This window comes from Haliotis rufescens, unplaced genomic scaffold (assembly GCF_023055435.1).
Source record: "Haliotis rufescens isolate VD_foot unplaced genomic scaffold, xgHalRufe1.0.p SCAF_5, whole genome shotgun sequence".
Lineage (NCBI taxonomy): Eukaryota > Metazoa > Mollusca > Gastropoda > Lepetellida > Haliotidae > Haliotis > Haliotis rufescens.
In genome coordinates, this window is record NW_025964223.1 from 7,715,743 (window position 1) to 7,737,713 (window position 21,971).

General features: G+C 40.4%; 1 protein-coding gene across 2 annotated transcripts; it reads right to left on the bottom strand.

Moving 5' to 3' along the window:
• Window positions 1-1,083: 1,083 nt before the first annotated feature.
• Window positions 1,084-15,811, bottom strand: LOC124110331 (xaa-Arg dipeptidase-like). 2 transcript variants are annotated; one of them, XM_048384052.1, is made up of 7 exons: window positions 15,677-15,811; window positions 13,164-13,568; window positions 12,797-12,945; window positions 11,388-11,530; window positions 10,235-10,389; window positions 7,304-7,547; window positions 1,084-4,463 (listed from the first exon to the last, which is right to left on the bottom strand). In XM_048384052.1, exons 2-7 carry the CDS (start codon window positions 13,530-13,532, stop codon window positions 4,315-4,317), a joined length of 1,209 nt encoding a protein of 402 aa, XP_048240009.1. In that variant the 5' UTR covers window positions 13,533-13,568; window positions 15,677-15,811; the 3' UTR covers window positions 1,084-4,314. The 2 variants fall into 2 exon arrangements, with proteins under 2 accessions (XP_048240009.1, XP_046325555.2); XM_046469599.2 differs by lacking the exon at window positions 15,677-15,811 and adding an exon at window positions 15,311-15,667.
• Between the last annotated feature and the right edge of the window lie 6,160 nt (window positions 15,812-21,971).

The following is a 21,971-nucleotide window of genomic DNA, read 5'->3' on the forward strand; positions in this document are numbered from 1 at the left end:
AATATCATGAGCATCGATCCACGCAATTGGGATCAATGACATTCATCAACCAAGTCAGCGAGCCTGACCACCCGATCCTGTTAGTCGCCTTTTGCAGCAAGCATGGGTTGCTGAGGATCTGTTTTACCCCACATCTTCACGGGTCAGAGACTTAATGTAATATGGTTTGGTACCTATAGTACATGAGATGGAGAAGTTTCATCTATTTAATGAAAATAATGCAAAACAAACTCAACGGTAAAAATGTTTTTATTAATCTTCACTGAGTTTCCTATATTCTACATCATTGAAAAAACTATTTTATATCGTTGCTAATCAAACACACGACCCGACAGAGATCAAACGCAGTTTACAAACACATTCAAATTCTGCTTAATCTGTATCACTTAACGAGCTTGAGTAGGTTACAGTGGGAGTAGACTAGATATTCGCTAATCTATTTGGCCATCTCTTAAAACCAGCATGGGTTGCTGGAGACTAGTCAATGTTCGCACATTGCCATTTAGAAAGTGGTCAAACATCACAAATTTTATATTTGGGATAACACTTTCTTAGTAAAGTACAGATACTCCTGCTTTTTGGAGTTGAGTCCCGTCCAAGATTCGAACCCAGACTGCCAGAGTGAGGCACCTAATCGCCAGCACACAAAGTCAGCGATCTAACCCACTCAGCTACCAAGGCTTCCCATAAAACCCAAAAATGAAAGTCTGACAACTGGTAGTCCAGATCACATACTTTGTGTACCCCTCTGACAAGTGTAAATTGGCACGGCTCCCATTGCCGAAAGCTATGAAAACAATGCCATTAGGAAAGTGGTCAAATGTAACAAATGTAAGTCTATGTCACCCAGACCGCCTCCGTGGTCTTGTGGTAGAGCGTCCGCCCGGAGAGCGGAAGGTCCAGGGTTCGCGTCATACAAAAAGACGTTAAAAGATTGTACTTGTTGTTACCCTGTCGGGCGCTCGGCATTAAGTGGCTAAAACAAGGACTGGTCGGCTCGGAGTCAGTATACTGTGTCTGAGTGGGGTATTCATGTTAAACTGCGGCATGGTATCTCAGTGAGCTAGCACTATAAATCGGCATCAGTCCGGACTAGTACAAGCAGCCACACACACACATACGTGCATGCACGTCGCTATATAAGTGCAATAATCTTGGACGCGACGTTAAACCCCATTTCACCTCACCTATGTCACCCAGAATCGCCAGCGGGGTGTAAATACAAATAAAGTCTCACTTCGAGACACACAGACAAGCACATGGAAGACTTGTTGGTCCTTTTAATGTGCAAGACATTCTTATCTCCTCAAGTAGGCATTCTGTTACAGGACAAAACGTAAAACAAAGTTTGGACAATATTTATAGTTTTATTCCAATCTGTGTAAGAGTTAAATAAAAATGTTCATTACACAACCAATTAGGGTGAAACATGTTCGATGAGGTACAAACCTATTGGCATGTCCTGTATAGCACTCCAGTGCCCCATTCCACGAAGCAGTCTTAGCGCCAGTCTTCTTTAACATTGACTTACGCCAGCGCTAGCATCACCTCGTGGAACGAGTATCAGGTTATAATTTGCACAGCATACATGTGGTGAGTGAGTTGGGTTTAACGTCGCTTTCAACAGCTTAAAGTGGGAGGAAAGCCCGAAGTGATGCAGGTCTCAGACATTTATCACTTCGGCGAAACCCACAAGCACAGGTATGGCGCTGACAAACCTAGAAACATAATTGGGGCGAACCGGGATTTGAACCCACAATTATAGGTTTCTGGCGTGCCCAAGGGACGCACCTCTGCACAGTGACTCGCAGCGCCTAAGACGATCGGGCCACCCGTGCCCCCGCAGCATACATGTAGGTCATGTATGGGACGTATACTCCATAAGTTGAATTCTTGTTATAAATGAGCTCAGCTCTAAGTAAAATATTGCAAAACATCAGATCATCAAAATAAAACAATCCTTTCCCCTGCCTCAACCATTCATGCAGCAGTTGTTCCATTAAACAAATCATTTTGATTTAAGAATTGACTTCAATATATCTTGCAGTTATGGAGGAATAAACATCAGAATGTCTGTGAACACTTTAAATAAATAAGCTTATCAACAAATATTGAAGTCAATTCTTAAAATGAAATACATAATAAATAAAAACTTCACCGACTGCTTATTTTACCATCAACACAAAAACAATACAAACTCAGTGACATCGTTCAGCCCAATAATGCAACAAAAGCATACAAAAACTGCTCGGTTAGCCAATCAAATGCCACAGATATTTGTATGAAATTAACTGCAGGGGGATAGTATCCTGTTTGTCAACACAATAAACCTATATCATGATCATAATTATTAGCGGAAAAAATAGGGGTGAAACGATACAACGGTGCACCGATGTCAGTCAAATTTTGCAAGATGTGTTGTTATTTGCGTTTCAAGTTCACTAATACAAATATCCACTACAAACACGTGTCTACAGCTAGCTTTTCCTTTTGAACCTGCTCTGAAATATTAAAAGTCAAGAAGTTACCATGCGATGTGAAGTACATATGGGTATTGCAATACATATCGTATCATGACAGGTTACGAATCGTGACCTTTTCGTTACCATTTCACCCCAAGTATATAACACCAGACACCTGACCAGCATGCTCAGAGGACACATTACCTGGTTAACAGATGAATGAGCATTCAGACTGTATTCTCATCTCCCTCAGGAATATACTTCAATATAAACATGTAACACTTCAGAGGGACTTAGGACTTTGAGAGCCTCAAAATGTGGGGAGATGACAGTAGTAAACATACTTCTATTGTTTGATTTTGTTTTTGTTTTTTGTTGTTTAACGCCGCACTCAGCAATATTCCAGCTATATAATGGTAGTCAGTAAATAATCATGTCTGGACCCGACAATCCAGTGATTGACATCATGAACATCGATCCACACAAATGGGATACGATATGCATCTACCAAGTCAGCGAGCCTTACCACCCCGATCCCGTCAGTCACCTTTTACGGCAAGCATGGGTTGCTGAAGACCCATTCTACCCTGCATAATCATGGGTCACATGCTTCTATGCTAAAGTTGGGGCACCTCATGTGATATCAGTACAATGCAATTACATTTATAAAAGTTACTACTTATTCAGCACGACAGCAGACCATGACCTTGGTAGCACCCCAAGGCATTCCTACTGAGAAGGGTCAGTGAATGTTTTTAATGGATGGTTTGCATATGGACTTGAAGCCTTGCAAGAGTAACTGCTGTATTGATGTTATGGATCCTTATTTCATTCTTCATACAAACTTCATCCATGATGATGCTCTCAGATATATTTCAATTCACAATGTACTAAGAAGTCTCGGATAGATGACACTATTTATAGACAGCAACTTCTTGTCACAATGTTTCAGAGCTACTTCTTGCGCCTTCATCAGGTGACATTAATACATGACACTTTTTATGGATAGTAACTTTTTTTATTCTTTGGCAAGATGTTTCAGAGCAACTTTTGCTCCTTCATCAATATCTTTCTTGAAGTCTGTCTTCCTTCATACTGTTATACAGTACATTACCAAGTTCCCCTCCTCCTTCACGCAGTGGATGGAACATGTTGGAGCATAGACATGAGTTTCATGTGACCTTCTTTCACAGTCAAGACAGCAGCCTGTTCCTGCTTCTGAAGATCAGGTGACACAGTGTCTACACAGCAGCCTGTTCCTGCTTCTGAAGATCAGGTGACACCATGTCTACACAGCAGCCTGTTCCTCCTTCTGAAGATAAGGTGACACAGTGTCTACACAGCAGCCTGTTCCTCCTTCTGAAGATAAGGTGACACAGTGTCTACACAGCAGCCTGTTCCTCCTTCTGAAGATAAGGTGACACAGTGTCTACACAGCAGCCTGTTCCTCCTTCTGAAGATCAGGTGACACCGTGTCTACACAGCAGCCTATTCCTGCTTCTGAAGATAAGGTGACACAGTGTCTACACAGCAGCCTATTCCTCCTTCTGAAGATAAGGTGACACAGTGTCTACACAGCAGCCTATTCCTCCTTCTGAAGATCAGGTGACACCGTGTCTACACAGCAGCCCGTTCCTCCTTCTGAAGATCAGGTGACACCGTGTCTACACAGCAGTCTGTTCCTGCTTCTGAAGATAAGGTGACACAGTGTCTACACAGCAGCCCGTTCCTCCTTCTGAAGATCAGGTGACACCGTGTCTACACAGCAGTCTGTTCCTGCTTCTGAAGATAAGGTGACACCAAGTCTACACAGCAGCCTGTTCCTGCTTCTGAAGATAAGGTGACACCGAGTCTACACAGCAGCCTGTTCCTCCTGCTGAAGATCCTGCTTGAACTGTTCCTGGATCTGTGGGATCATGTCCGGGTTCTGGAACAGGTCAATGACGGTCATGGCCAGGGCCTTCCCCACAGACAGCGTGTAGCCCTGCGCCTCCTCTCTACCTGCAGAGACAAAACATCAGGACTATTATGTTGAACAGCAAGGATGAACCAAAACATCATTTGAATTTACCTCTCATGTTGGGAAGAGCACCACCTGTAATGGTGGTGAGGAGATGCATGTGAAACAATGGGAGCAGATGTTGAAAGCTGGCGGGCATGTTTTGGCTTATGTGGTCAAACACTGAGACAAAGGGTCAAAGTATTGGGGGGATTTTGTTCCCGACGATTGAACATTTTGCTTATTATTGGACTTTCACTTCAGCTGATTGGAAACATGGAGATAATCTGGGTTCCTGGATGCAACTATCAGTATCAACATCAGGGCTCGGTGTCCAGGATAGCGAGACACCCGTTGCACGGAAAACAACAATAGTAATTTGGATGTTGGAATAATGCTCAAACAGATACAAGTACAAACTAAGGACACTAGACAGTAAGTTTGACTCTTCCACATGATACACCCCTAAAATGTAATATGTGAAAAGAGGTTGTTAGACAAGCAGACGAAAATGTTCTACAATCCAGGAAAGTGGAACAACTAGAATTTCAGCCTCACCAAGATAATGTCTTGTTTTTTGTCTTGGCATAAAGACGTATATATACACTATACTCTATGTTTTTGGCGGTGGAGGTGACCAAACATGGAATGTTTCTGAAGGTAAGGTGAGGGAATATCGAAAGGTGGATCTCAACATGGATGACAAGCAGGCTCACTCTATTGACACTGAGTGGGCACACAATTTACAAATTAAACGTCAGCCTAGACTGATAATTGTGAAGTTCATCTCTTCTAAAGACAGAGAACATAAGGGAACACAGTGAAAGATAATCTAAGCCAAAATAGTGACATTAGAGTTTCCTGATTGTACCCAGTCTGTCAGCAAGACGAGGTGAGAGTTGGGGAAGTATCTGAAAACGTACGGTGATAAAGGCGACAAGTGCTTCATATCGTACAACGACCTAATAGTGAATAATACTATGTATGTCTGGGATTGGAATAAAAGTTTCCATGCAGAAGTTGGTAGAAAACGGAACCTAATGGCACCCACCACATTCTTTAAAAGCCCAACTTGTCTGGGGGCACAGGTGGCCCAGTCGTCTAAGGCACCGCGATTCTCTGTGCATCACTTTAGAGGCGGTCACTTTAGATAAAGAGCATGATCAGAGAAATTTGTCTTTCACTGTTAGTTAGTGTTGGTAGCCATAGCCAATAGCTGGGATGTGTTTTAGGTGAGTTTTTTTTTAAGCTGGAAAATTGTTTTGGGGTCGTTTCCACACAATGATCCAGAAAGTAGGAGGGAGGGAGGTAAGTTGGTCCGAAGTGTCTTGGACCAATTATTTTCCAGAATAGTCCAAATATTAACCAATCTGAATGCTCATGGAATTGGCTGCCCATACCCACAATGCATGAAACATTATATCCTAGCTTCCATTGATTGCCTGGTTCACTCCATGTACAGGAGATATGTCCCACATGGTGGCCACACGAGGTACTGACTTTGTGTGATCAGAATATTCTGTAGCCTGCATTAAATCTGCGCTTTGCAAGTTCAGATACTGAGGATTTTGTCAGTTTATTTCTTGTTTAATTCTGCACTCTGTAAAATTCCAGCTATACAACAACGGTCCATAAATAATTAAGTCTGGACCAGACAATCCAGTGATTGACAATCATGAACATTGATCTACACAAATGAGATACAATGACAAGCATCAACAAAGTCAACGAGCCTGACCACCCAATCCCGTTAGTCGCCTCATACGACAAGCCCAGTCACCTCTTACGCCAAGCATGGGTTGCTGAAAAAGTATTTTAACCCTTCACGGGTCCAGATACTGAGGAAATGTCTTGCAACTCTCTGTGGCTGTGTGATGTCCTATTCATGAACAAGAGCTAAAAAAAAATTACTTAATAAAAATAAGTTCAATGAAAACTGAGGTAACCAGTAACCTACCTGACATAGCATCACAGACCTCCAAGAATCATAATGACATATTTCGGCTACATTGGACTCGCAATGCGTATTACTGACCTCCATTTCCAATGTTTAAATTTATTGCTGCAATAACTTGCATCAGTTAATATCCTGATTGTTACATGATATTTACTTTTCACCAGCAGAATGTTGGAGTTTCATATGTCAAAAAATATCCTGCATACAATCTGTACCAAAGTGCTACGCTTGTCATTCTTATAATTTTAAGTATATATGGTGGAACCTGCAACTAAAATAACACGATATTGGAATATAAAATTCCTGATAAAATAATAATATCAGATACAATTTCTTCCGACCATTGCATCAAATTTCTTTAAAGTGGTATCACTGGGTATGTTTTAACTGAATCACCAGTAGATTGGGAGGAAATGTGTGCACAGCTGATTGCTATTTCCGGCTTAGTTTACGAGAAAATACACACGGTAATCTTAATCTCTGCATATAAAAGAATACCTTAGAGAGCAGGAAATACATTATAAATGGTAAATCATCATGTCTAGTGATGTTTTATATCAAATTTCATACTTTTATTGACCAAGTTTGTTATAGATCTACCTGTTTATTCACCTGAAGGGATACGATGTGTTGTTGTTTTTTTAAAGCGCATATTTATACTCGATAAATCTTTTGTTACACTATGAATCATATAAACTTTGATTCAAATCTTTTTTGAAACCCTAAAACGTGCAAGGTAGATTGTGTTAGGTAGGCAGAGCATGTATACTGTTTTGTTGACCATCTACCACCTACGACTCGACCTTCGTTAAACGATCATCTATAACGCTTATCAATTATTTGGACCCCGAAGGTACTGTTGTAGCGAGGGATCACTGAACCTACCTGCGGCCTTGGCAAAGTCTACTGAGTGTCCACTGGCTGTTGTCCCGAAGTGGAACTTGGGGTGTATACTGGGTACGACATGTGACACGTTGCCCATATCCGTCGAGCCTCCCTGCTTGGCGATCTTGGCCGGGTCTTGCTCAAACTGGATTCCAACTTGACTGCCGTTTGTTTCGTACAGCGCTGCCAGGATATTGTTGCTCATCAGAGCTGAGTATGGCTTGTCATCAAACCGACACTCCACCTGGTAGAAGGAGGGAAAGAGGTTGAAGGAAGCTCTCAAACTGCTTACCAAAAACTGACTTATCGGGATCTCTGTCAATACGGACAAACTGACAGATGGATCCCTGACAACACATTCAAATTTAACAAAAAATTAAAGCATTGATGCAGGTGAGCCAAGTATTAAAGCATTTTCTGATTATTACCCACGTTATAAGGAATCATGTTTTATTTTCCTGAAACTAGTTCTTTTAAGGTATTGTATGTTAAATGAAACTCACATACTCTTCACGAGCTCAAACAAGAACTTGTTAGAATTGACATATTGTTTCGGAAGAAAGTATCAGTTCTAAAGCTGCATCTTGTTGATGGTACTCATTAATCTTGCCTCAATCTTACACTGTTTAAGTTTGTCTTGTGAGATTACATTCTGTAAAAGATGAGGTACATAGCCCAGGGGAGATAACTCATTGTGAAACGCGATGGGCAACTACTGCTACTACTACCTCCTCTATCACTACTATGACTACACCACTACTGCCACTAGTAGGGCTTCAATTGGTCCAAATTTATGGATTTGAAAAAACAGTTGGTATACACATTTCAACACATAACTTCCTTATTGTTTTCAATTCACAACAAGTAATCTGTATATCAACTAGTGGTTCGACGACACACTGGTGCATCGGTATATCATGATTTTTTATCTCCTGATACAAGTAACGATCACAGCCACACATAAATTAAAAAATATTGATTCCTAAATTAAATGTTTGCTTTAATAGCTGTTACAACAAACAAACAGTAATAAGAAGTGAAAACGTAAAATAAATTCATCCATTGTGCCATCATCGCAACTGGCAGTCTCTAATCACGACAAACTTTAGTGTGTCAGCTTTGCAGGGTACGAGGGCAAGATGGTCGGGCTAAAAAACATGCTAACTGTAAATAATCCTGTGTGTGAAAAAAACGACATACGCACGACAAAAAAGAACAAATGCAAGTATCATGAGACGTAAAGGATTGTGAGCATGGTATCGTGATACATAACGGATTGCACAGATGATGAATCGTCCCATCCCCAATATGAACTATATAATAAATTGTTATTAAACCCACGTAAACCTACATTTTCATTATTGTTGTTTTTCGTGTATGACCAGCATGTCAGTCAAGACTTTTTACAGCCAGTACCAAAATGTAGTTGCCATCAGACATTTTCCACTATCACCAATCATTTTATGAACTTTTTTGCCAAAAAAACTGTTTTTGTAACTGAGCGACTACCATGACCAAGCTGATGGATTGTCAGCAGCAGGAAGTCGACAGTGAATCCAAGCTCTTACTTGAGTTGTTGATGACAAAACAGTCATCCAATGAAATTACATAACAGAAAGGAATGCTTTAAGATTATCCAAGCAAATTCAGTTTGGGTATATATATTTTGTCAAAATATTCAGCGAAATACCATGTTAATTCTGAGTGACTATTTCTCCAACAATGACTCAGACAGAACAACCATGAATGCCTAACTAAAGTTGTGTAACAAGACATAAATTTGTTTGTTGTTTAACCCCGAACTCAGCAATATTCAAGCTATATCACAGCAGCCTGTAAATAATCGAGTCTGGACCAGACAATCCAGCGACTGGCGTCATGAGCATCAATCTACCAATTTGGATATGATGACATGCATCAACGAAGTCAGTGAGCCTGGCACCTGATCCCATTAGTCGCCTCTCAGGACAAGCATGGGTTGCTGAAGACCAATTCTAACACGATAAAACAAGACATGAACTTCACATTTGCTGGTTTATATTACGGGAGCTTTTGTGGCAATATTAAGTCTCACCGTGAAGATGTGTCATTGTAAATTCGTGAACTTCACATTTGCTGGTTTATATTGCGTGAGCATTTGTGACAATATTAAGTCTCATCGTGCAGATGTGTCATTGTAAATTCGTGAACTTCACATTTGCTGGTTTATACTGCGTGAGCATTTGTGACAATATTAAGTCTCATTGTGCAGATGTGTCATCATGGTCATTGTAAATTCGTGAACTTCACATTTGCTGGTTTATATTGCGTGAGCATTTGTGACAATATCAAGTCTCATCGTGCACATGTGTTTTTGTAAATTCATTGTGACAAGTAGTACCTGAGTATTACCTGATACCTGATTTCATTACCTGAAACACATGTGGTTAAATGTATCATATCAACTGGCCATGTCGGCACGGGATTGCAACATAGTGAAGACAAGTAGAGTGACCTCCCCTTAGCGAGTACTTGAGTCCTCAATGACAAACTCAAGTCTGGCTGAAACCAACTTGGCCTAGAGTACTCAAGTTCGAAATTCACACTAGTCCTAAAGTCTGAAAATACGATATTGTGCTGTGGACAAATAAAATTCTAGTGATGGTAGTCCTCATTCAGAACTTGAAGTCTGATATTCTGAACGACTTCTCAATGTTTTCATTTCGCTACAATTGTAACTAAATAAAACTGACAGAAAGAGTAAGCTAAGTAAACATGCGAGTGAAATTAGGTTAACACTTTGCCTCTGCACTAGTTTTAAAAAAGACAAATTCCGGAAGCTGACATCAGGCCTCAAGCTTTCGTAATATCAGCACAAAATTGTGTGCACACTAACAAATACCTAGTGACTCACATTTAGTAACTTTCTAGTTGTGACTCTAAGACACTCACCGTACAGCCGGTGGCCTGAGCTGCTCCGTGTACACAGGCCTCGAACTTGGCCTTCAGGAATACTAGTTCCGGGTCCGTGGGAGCCCTGATCATGTATTGCAGCTCCGTGAACTCAGGGATGATGTTTGGCTTGGCTCCCCCATTAGATATAACACCTAACATTGAAAACAGCATGTAGTTATCTGCAGCAAACTGATTTAAAAAAGTTAAAGAATTATTTGAATCAACAATTGATTAACAATACCAAATTTTGAATTACATTATCATAATTACATAGGCAAAGGATTGTTGTCTATGATAAATTGATGACGTAGGCAGTATATTAATTGCATATCAACAATTTCAACCTATTTTGTTTCAGTGATTGAATGTTTGTTTCATATTCCATTCATATTTCAGCTCTGTAAATGATCAACTCTGGACCTGGCAAGCCAGTGATTGATAGCACGAGCACAGATCCTCCCAGTAATGGTCCCCAGTCAGATGGTTGTTACCTGTCTGGCTCGTAGCATTTAGGGGCTAAAACAAGGACTGGTCAGCTCGGAGTCAGTATACTGTGTCTGAGTGGGGTATTCATGTTAAACTGCAGCATGGGATCTGTGGGCTAGCACTTTAAATCAGCATCAATGCAGACTAGTACAAGCAGCCACACACACACAAGACACACAAGACACACAGGACAACACAAGACACACACACACACACACACACACACACACACACACATATATATATATCATTTGATTTTTCTATCCTGCTCTTGACTTTAAATCATTCTAAAATATTCATGCATGTGTTTGCTGTATAAGTGTTAACACCTCACCTCACCTTACATCGCCTCACCATACATCGCCTCACCTCACCTCACATCGCCTCACCTCATCCCCTCACCTCACATCGCCTCACCTCATCCCCTCACCTCACTTGGCCTCACCTCACCTCACCTCACATCGCCTCACCTCACCTCACCTCACCTCACCTCACCTCACCCCACCTTACCTCACATCGCCTCACCTCACCACAACCAGATCTTACAACCAGGACAGGACACTGTCAACCTCTCTGCCGTGGAATCTCACAGGGTATTGTCTTAGTAAATAAATATTCTCTGAAACAGATCATCACTTTTATTTTCTGTGTGTGTTGTCCTTACCATGGATCCTCCAGGATGGCTTGATCTGCTGCCTCAGACAGGAGATGTTCTGGTAGCAGAGAACGGCAGCATCGAGGGCGTTCACCCCATTCCAGGGGAAGCTTGCAGCGTGAGAAGCTCGGCCTTGGAACTGAATGGTAGCTCTAAATGTGCAACACGAGTGAAACTGAATAATTGTTTTGATTATTTTACGTTTACATAACACCAGTGATAAGGGTAGGAGGTTATTAAGAAGTTGTTTTTGCAACGTTTCCTTGTTCATCACACCAACTTCAAAATGCAACTCAAAGAAGTTAATTGATATGGGTAGAAAGACTGAGGTGGTGAACGTCAGGGATTTATCTGGGATTCTAAATTAAGTTCCCTTGGCAGGTAAATTGAGAAAAAAATGTGATATTGTTTAAAATTGGATATTTTTACTGTACTTTTTTTCGTCATTTGCTGACTTGGGGCCAAATATCGGCTTCTCAGTAAATCTCAATCTGAGCTGGTCTCAATAAATTCCTGCAGGTCTTAGAGGTTTACCACTACCATGAGACAATGAGCACTGACAAACATAGAAACATTATCAGAGCAAATCTGTGATTTCAAGCCCAGAATCAAAGGTTTCAGGTATACACTAATGAAAACAAACTTAATGAACTTATAACTGTGATAACAAATATAAACTTGTATCAACCATGTAATAGAGATTCTAAACAATACTGTTTCTGCTGACTAGTGATATTGAGAAAGTGACAAGAGCTGTTCTGGTGTACACTTGTGTACAATACACATATCCTCAGTAGGGCTGTAACAATTCACCAATACCTACGATAACATCGATACATAGGTACACACGATACTGGAATTGTCAGTTTGTGAGAATGCAATACACTATAAATAGAACAGGAACTAATAGAGTTACTTCCCTTTGTGGCAGAAGTAGAATAGCGCCACATGTAAGCATGGAAGAACACAAGGACGTGGTAGCTGAAGACACACCGACTAACTGTTACATATAATAATCATCCCTTCATTTAAAACTGTTTTGTTCTTGTGGTTTTTCTTTGTTAAATTTTCTCATAAAACAGTAGTGAGTGAGTGAGTGAGTATGGTTTTACACCGCTTTTAGCAATATTCCAGAAATATCACGGCGGGGGACAACAGGAATGGGCTTCACACATTGTACCCATGTCGGGAATCGAACCTGGGTCTTCGGCGTGACAAGCGAACGCTTTAACCACTAGGCTACCCGAAATAAATGTACGAAGAAAGGTGTTTTGGAGCTGTAATTCAGTGATTTCAGAATTTATCACTACGGTATTTGATGTGTATTGTGATACCGGTAGTATCGTCAGTTGGTATCATGATACTAATTGTATTGCAAGATACCAGAGATACTCAGCTCTAATCCATAGTGTACTTACTGGTTCATGGCTACCATGACAGGCCTGGGGAGATTGCACTGGGAGGGGTGCGCCATCATGGCCACATCCACACCACTGAAGGCCCCCGCTCGGATCAGGTCAACCTTGCCTCCCCCTCCCTCCTCCGCCGGGGTGCCCAGCACGGTCAGCTGTGTAACACGTACAACACTTGTGTCACTCACATCCTCAACAGAGAGTTGCCTCCCCTATACCAGAAACATCATTTCTGCAATTGCGGTCAAGTGTACCAGAAGTATGGGTTTCATTAATGCATTTTGTGCCTGAAGTCAAATATTTGATTACATTTAAGCTGATAGTGTCTTAATTTAATATCCTTATCTATATTCAATTTTCTTGTATTCCTTGCCTTGCCAAGAGGTTTTCCAGAAGCCTCCATCGCTGCTTTGGCTCCAAGAGCCGTTGCCACGCCGACCTCTGCTATCAGGTTGTGTCCACAAGCATGGCCCATCCCAGGCAGGGCATCATACTCACACAGCACTGCAATATTAGGCCCTCCATTGTCAGTACTCCCATGGGTTGCCTTGAAGGCTGTGGCAACCTTGAAACTCCTCTCTACAGCAAACCCATACTTCTCAAGCAGATTTGTGAGCACCTCATGAGCATGGAATTCTTCAAAGTTTAGTTCAGGATTGTCATAGATTTCTTTGCTGAGGGCTTTGAGATCTGGATATGCAGCATCAATGGCTTTGCATGCAGTGGACTTTAGATCCTCCATGTCGGCAACCACTCCAGGCTATTGCAGAAAGATGTGCTGAAATAGTACACTGAAATAACAGACAATTGTGGGCAAAATATTCCTGAATGCATATCAGTATGTGACACCAATGCCATCCTGTTGGTGATAGTTAAACATCATAAGGACTAGGCCTGGGACTGGTAACTCGGGTACCCGGGTCGGATGGGTACTGAGTAGGACCCGGGTACCCACAGGACTACCCGGACCTGTGGTTAGTCACGTGATTATATTGTTTAATGGCAAAAATTATCTAGAACTATGGTGACCCTTTAAGTGATAAATATTCTCATTTCTTTCTGACTTTGCACACATTCCTTCTGACTTGATATGTTTGCATAATGATAAAACATCAGTCAACGTCAGTGTATGCATGACCAGATCGGATTATATGTGTATCTAAATTTATTTTGACAGGAGTACGGTCAAACTATTCCCAATCGGACATGTTTTACCTATCTCTTGAGCCCTACAGTGGGTACCCAGGTAGGGTTGGGTAATAGGGGGGTGTTTAAATTTGGACTCGTCCCATCCCTAATAAGGACCAATCAAACACTGTGGGACACTCTCCTGAACACTTCAAGACCCTTGACAATTTTCATCAATCATATAATTCCACTACTCCATACATCAAAATTCATTCTTTCCGTCATAAAAACAACTTCAAAGCACATGTTCAAGTTATACATAAATATTTAAGACAATATACTTTGGTATCTATTAAAGCTGGGACTGGTAACTCGGGTACTCGGGTCGGGTGGCTACGAAGTTGGACCTGGTTACCCACAGGACTACCCAGACCTGTGGTTAGTCACGTGATATATTGTTATATGATCAAAGTTCAATATAAGTGTATGGTTACACTACAAGTCACTAATGTTCCCATTTCATTCTGACTGTAAATGCATAACTTCTGAGTTTCATGGTTGAATGAAGATAAAGCTTCTGTGTTTGCATGAGCAGCTTGTTGCGTACATGTATCTAAATCCTTTTGGCCAGAGCTCCTGTAAAACAATTCCTAACTGGACTTTTTTTAACCCAACTTTGAGATTTTCTGTTGGAACCCGGGTAGGGTCATGTAATTTGGGGTAGGGTACGTGGGTAGTAAATCTGGACTCGTCCCAGCCCAAGTATCAAAATGGCTTGAAAGTTTATTTGTTTGTTGTTTAACGCCACACTCAGGAACATTCCACTTATATGATGGCGATCTATAAATAATCGGGTCTGGATCAGACAATCCAGTGATTGACATCATGAGCATCCATCTATACGATTGGGACACAATGACATGAATCAAACAAGTCAGTGAGCCTGACCAACCGATTCCATTAGTCGCCTCTTACGACAAGCAGAGTCACCTCTTACGGCAAGCATGGGTTGCTGAAGATCTATTCTATCCTGCATCTTCACGGGTATCCAGTATGGCACAAGACAAGTTAATTCCACAAACCCAGCTCCAATGCAAGACATGCACTTGACTTGACTTGAGTTTGTTAACCTGTTGACGAGGGAAGCGTGCAACTCCCTTTTCCTAGGGTACATTTGTGCATTCTGATTTTGGTCAGTGTATATTTCAGTATCAGCTTATATATACAGAAAGGTAGGTTGGCCTACCTGAGCAGCTCCTGGGCAACCCTGTACGACCCATTTTAGGTGGTACGACAAACAGTGAGTATTTGAAAAATACTACTTCCCAGAGACAAACAGGATGGTAAATCAACCAGTTTGGCTAATGATGAAATTTTCAAATGAATACGCACCTTGGTGTTACCACGGACTTGTATAATATATAGGTCCGTGGTGTTACTTGTTGATTTCACTTCAACTTGAAATGCGACTTAAGTTCTGAGTTAACAAGGTTACGAACAGTAAGGTGACCTAGACTAGAACTTCCCGTAAGTCACGTTTGGCCGTGACAATCTAACACGAAGTTAAAACCTTGACTGAACGTCGTCTGCAAATGTTCAGATGTCCATGTGTTTTGAATATGACGCGTGATGTTCCTTGTGAGTAATAATTTGTGTTGGAGGTAATACGTATGACAATAGCAGATCCATGTATTATATCTGCTTTTAATTAAATACAGCACCAAATTTCAATTCTATGTCATGATTAACTGGACCTGCCTTTACACCTGTGGAGATGGACTAAACCGCTGTAAACCCTTTCCCAGCTGTCGCTCAGGCTCCTCACAGCGATGGCCCGTTCGAGGAGCTCTCTATACTATACCGAGAGTGTAACGAAGGTGTCACGCGCTGGGAAGGAGCTTGGCTGTCGCTGTTCAAAGGGGAGTAACTCTCAATATTATGCTATCTTGTTGTCAGAACAAAATATGTGCCAGAAGTCGGATCGAGCCCCATCATGAAAATTGTTTGATCAGGTTGATGAGTTTTTATGTCCCATTGTTATTTATGTAAAAAATCACTTTTAGATGAGGTACTCGTAAAATTAGAGGTGAAATTATAACAAAAACGTGGCATAAATGCAATTCGCATTTGTTTTCAAATACTCAATAAAACGCGCAAATATGAACAGGCATGTTTTGCTCCCATTAGAATTTATACGCAATTGTACTCAGTATATCATCAAAAGGGTGCAAACATTCGTGAAGAACTCGTGTAATTTCGTCATGGGTCTTAGACCAGGCCTCTGCCCTTCTCGAAAATATATATCATCAACCATGTTTGTGAGGAGAAATGAAGATACAATCAAATGAATGCTCTAGATATTGAGTATTTATTCACATCAGTTACATTGGGTATTTGATCGTTATTTTAGCCTATTCAATCTATCTTTATTCTCTTGGATTAAGTCTGTTGGGTATTGTTAAACCAACGGGTAGACATTTTAAAACATAATTGCTGTTTCGGGTAACTTCTAATTTTCTTCTATTCAAGCGCTGCTCTAGTGCCGCATGACCTCACAGCAGCGATACATGTCTCACTTGCAGCAAGCGAGAGTTATCCCTTTTGTGCATTATTCACTGTAGAAGAGTTTATGTACAGGTGAAGCATGCATTCGATCAGTAAATATATCGATGTGTAAGATATCCGAGGACACAAACTGAACAGATTTCTTTGGGTAATATACGCACAGTGGCCTTATACTTTTTTGCTTTTTCAACAAATTCATACGCATTTGTAAGCAAATAAATCACAATGAATTGAGTTATGGTGATTCAGTTGGCGTATTTTACGTAAACGTGCAATGAAGCTCTGGACAAAACAATCTTACAACAATGTTTGAAAGAGTCGATTCAAGGGCTCATAAAATCATCAGACCAAGGGCCATGGTCGTCATTTGAGACGCGTGGGAACGACGCTGACGGATATTCTCGTTCGAGTACTACTCAACATTTGATAAGGATATTGTGATATCATACTGTCACGAAACTAGAGGACACCAACTGATTTAGAATGAAGCTGAGCACGTTTCATTTCCTTGTCCAGAAATATAAAATATAGAATTCTGTGCGCATGCAAACATATCCAGGAAATCAGTCGGGGAACAAATAAAACGACATTTGAGCAGATACTAGTACCTGGATACCTGCGGTTTAATAATAATAATAATAATAATAAGATGAAGAAGAAGAAGAAGAAGAAGATGTTTTCGAATTGTTGATGTGTGTTTTTCTTCTGTATTAGTGTATATATCTTTGAGAACACACGCTCACTTATATTCAAGAAAGACCACAGTATCCAGAATATTACCCTTTTTTTGTTTAACGCCGCATTCAGCAATATTCCAGCTATATGACGGTGGTCTGTAAATAATCGAGTCTGGACCAGACATTCCAGTGATTGACATCATGAGCATCGAGCTACGTAATTGGGAAACGATGACATACATCAACCAAGTCAGCGATGACATGCATCAACTAATCCCGTTTGTCGCCTCTTACGACAAGCAAAGTCGCCTCTTATGATAAGCATGGGTTGGTGAAGACCTATTCTACCCCGGATCTTCACGGGACCCGACTATGATGAAACCATGTACACACATTACCTAAGGTTTGAAATAATACCTTACGCTCTGTATTTGCTTCATTAATCATACATGTTTGACATTTCCATTGAAACGAGATTAAATGCACTGTGCTTTTTAACTGCTATAACTATGAATTGTTCAGTAGAAATATAACTCTAAACAACTGATAGTTATATCAGTGATAATGCACGCTGCACCTGAGCTCGTATTCCGTTACGCTGTATAAATATATATTGTACATATTTGATATTGATGTTAGAGATTCAGGCATGTATAGCTTTGACGTCGTTGCTGTCAATGTACACGTTCCTATCAGGAGAGGATCTCGTATATTTACCCAGTCTCATTGTGTACTGTCAATAACATATGTTGAAACTAACTGAATGTACTGATGTGCCAGCAAGATTGTACTCCATGATATAATTAAAATATTGTTCAAAGCGCCATTAAACAAAAGTCACTATCAATTGCAAATTCCACGATATCATCAACAGAAGGCAAATGGCCATATCTCGTAGACTGTTGCTTGTAGATTTACACATAGGTTCATCCATCAAGTCCCTTTGATCTTCAAAACAGCCGGTAAGTGTTAACTTAAAATGTCCACGATCACGTAACCTATTGTATCGCCCTTGTCACAGTTGTCCGCTACATATGCAGCGTCGATGGATCTACACTCAACATGTTGCTGATGGCGTTGGGATAACGACATCTGTCACAAATAACGCACAACTGTCAGAAGAACAGCTCGCACGTGTAAACAAATCCGTAGAAATCGGCACCTTTTTTGTGCAAACTGAAATCCCCCAAAGATCGTGGGCGTTGTTCGAACAAAGCGACCACGCCACCCGGTGTGATAATTCCACGTATCTCGTGGTTCGCTTCAGCGCTCAAAGAGATAATCATGTGTAAGTAACCGGCGCCATTCCGGAATGGGCTTATTAACACATTAACTTGCGGTAGGTGTGTTTTGAGAGGAAATACTTAGGGATATTCTCACATATTCCCAGTCTGCCTGCTCCCCATTATTCAATACTAAATTATTGTGGTTTGAAATTGATTTTCAAGCGTATATAATCTTGTTACATATACACATTTGCTTTATGTATTTAGTGTAATTTGATGTATCTGCATGTATATATGTTATAGTACATGGGTATCATGGGTGGCTCAGAGCTTTAGTCCAATCTGTTTTGTTTTTTAGACAAAATATTATAAAAATAGAAGACAGCTATCTATTTTTTTTTTATTAATATGGTACAGTAATATTATTTGATAAAATACAGTAAAGTACGAGTTTTGATTTTAATAAACGGAGTCCGTTTCGTTCTTGAATAAATGAAGTAGCGTGTTTAAGTATTTTTGACTTCGTGTTTTTGACCATCCCACACCACATACCCACCCCCACCCCCATGGCTTTCAATGGTTAAACAGACCATGGTGATGTATGCATTCTGTGGGACCCAAACTGACAGAAGGATGGATATCTATATAATCAATTATATTTACACCACGAGCACCCGATCTGTGCTTCAGCATTATTGAAAACGTCTCGGTGGTATTAAAGTTGATTAGCGTGGCTTGAGTGAGTGAGTGAGTGAGGTTTTACGCCGCTTTTAGCAATATTCCAGCAATATCACGGCGGGGGACACCAGAAATGGGCTTCACACATTGTACCCATGTCGGGAATCGAACCCGGGCCTTCGGCGTGACGAGCGAACGCTTTAACCATTAGGCTACCCGACCGCCCCAGCGTGGCTTGAATGCGTAATGAATACACGTGTACATCAACATAATGTTATTAATAATTTCATGGTTATATTATAAATATTTTGTGAATTCTACTAGATATGTCAACTAATTATGCGTTAAAATACCATTGTCTCGTTTTGCACCGTGCATGGGTTTCCTATCTCTAATATGAAACTGTGTTTAAATGTCTAGACCACGTGGAATTACTAGGTATGAGTTCGTTCACCAAGTGTCGATTATGTCATGTTACTCTGCTAGACTCTGCCTGTAATAATCTCCCGATTAGACAAGCACATTACGACGCTTGAAATGTACATAAGCATGATTGGATAAACCTTTGAAGTGGCCGGCTTATCGGACCCCCCGCGAAGCTTGAAATTGCCAATGATAATTCTCATGTTGCTGGTTAAACGAGTACAAATAGACACGGCCATTAATTTACCGAGTCCACACTTTTCCACGGTACAAGTACTTATTATCGTTATCACTCGCGCGAGGGGGAGGGGGAGGGGGGTCATTATCGCTGCCATAAATAGATCTGAAAACAAATACTGCTGGTATAGAAATAAAGCTATCTTTGAAGAAATTAAATAAACGCGATCCTCGAGATCAACAGGAGAAAAATAAATCTCGATGATCCTACAGAATGCAAAATATGGGACTGAAGACGTTATGTCAAACATTGTCTGTTTGACACATGCAGGCAATCGGGCACTCTTAGTTTAAAGGGCATTGGTACAACATTTTGTATGTACGAGTTGTACGAGCTTGTACACAACTGGTAGTTCCGTGTGAAATCCCCTTTAATAACGTAACAAATTGAAATATCTGTGACCTAGCAAAGATATCCTTTACAATGTCAATCTCACATTGTTTCGTTATAATTTTGTTTGGAGTAAATATTTAGCAGTATATTTATGAAATCCCTATTTTACGACAAACACGTGTATTTTTAGTTCTGTTGTATTTGTATCAGTACTGCCTCACGAGATGCAATATCGTTTCTCTGCATCAAGGATCCTAACAAAATCTCTTTTGTAAAACTTGATGCAAAAATATTTTCCCAGTATTTCTTTTAACATGTGTGTTCTCCAATGAAAAATACGGCCCAGACTGATACCTCATATACGCACAATGTATGAGGCCCATTTCTTGTGTCCCCTGCAATGATTTTGCGCGAATGTCGGTTAAAACGGCGTAAAACCACACTCACTCGTTTCAAAGAAAACCATTAAATTGTGTAAAGCACCACTTCACAGGGGAACAATTTCTCAATTCAAGAAACGAATTACATTTTGCCAAGCCATTCTTCAAAATTGTTTTTTCTTACAAGACTAATTTTAAAGAAGAGTTCAGGTACGCTTGTCTGATATCTTAGCACGAGGAAATCTTTTACCTAATTTAATCTCTTTACGAGATACATAAGTACTTCAGTGCAATCATTTGGTGACGAACGTTGAAGTCGGTCCTTTTCGTTTAGCTGTGAACGCCTTTAAAATGGCTATTTCGTTAACTAATACCCCGTTCACATGCACAGCATTTACTAACGTAAGTAATTTTACACATGCATGTGTAACTATACATACATGTGTATATGTAAATTTACTATGCGTTCACGTGAAAAGCATCTTAGGTGTTTAAATAACGTATGTAAATTGTGTAAGGCACACATATTCGTCAGTCTGTTTACGACTTTCAACACAAAACAGGTTGTTTTCCAATCAAAGTTGAATGAGAAGAGAGTCACTTCACCGAAGATTTTCGAGTGAAGCAACATGTGTTTGATTTAATTTGTACACAAAGTTTTGACTCCTTGAAACCAAAAGAAGACACCGTCCGCTCAACTCTGTATATGCACATAAAAGTTTGCAACTTTTGACAATTTATTTGGTGTTGGCAAAAGAACATATATTAATCAGATCATCCTCTTACGTTGACATAAACGTTCACATTGCAACATATACATACAGTGCAAATTTTCATTTACATTTGCACCTGCTCCAGACTTCTGCTACAGACAGAAGTGTATTGTGGAATATAATATTTCTTAGATTATATGTTAGTCTAAGGTTGGTTGGAAGAAGCCCATTTCTTTCAACATGTTACAAACCCGTCTTAACGGAGGACAAACTTAAAGCATATGATTTTATTTTTTTTAAAATAGGCATACCAACAACAAAATATTGTCTGTTATGTAGTATTCAACCCTTCAGTCCTCTTTGTTCGAATTTACAGCAACATTCATTCCTTAAAATTGTTTTTAAAGTTTCCGGAGAAACTGCATACGAGTAGATCTACTCGTATCTGTTATATTGTGGACGTTAAACTGTTTTTTTTCTGCCTCTGAATCATTCGTGACCAACTCGTGTTATTCTTCTTGCAGGTTACGGAAAGATGCGAGCGGTGACGAATGGATCCGCACCTACATTGTATTAGGCTGTGAAACTGTCCCTGCACAACAGCCAACGGATGACAGTTTAATTACCGAGGACGCGTGGAGATACACTCGAAGTGATGACGAGGTAATAGATAGGTAAGTTACTAGGTTGACCGTATGGAACTCTGGGTAAGAAACTGGCGTGGTGACTCACGCCGATTGGCTGTTTCTCATGACGTCACACTATTGTCCCGGCGAGTTGCAGAAGCGGGACGTTCGATTACATCGACTCTGATTGCAAC

Coding starts and splice junctions, on each gene's coding strand:
- LOC124110331 (XM_048384052.1), bottom strand. CDS start 13,532: ATGGAGGATCTAAAGTCCACTGCATGCAAAGCCATTGATGCTGCATAT. Junction 12,946..13,163: donor CTGGAAAACCTCTTGGCAAG/GCAAGGAATACA, acceptor CGTGTTACACAG/CTGACCGTGCTGGGCACCCC. Junction 7,548..10,234: donor CTCAGGCCACCGGCTGTACG/GTGAGTGTCTTA, acceptor TCCTTCTACCAG/GTGGAGTGTCGGTTTGATGA.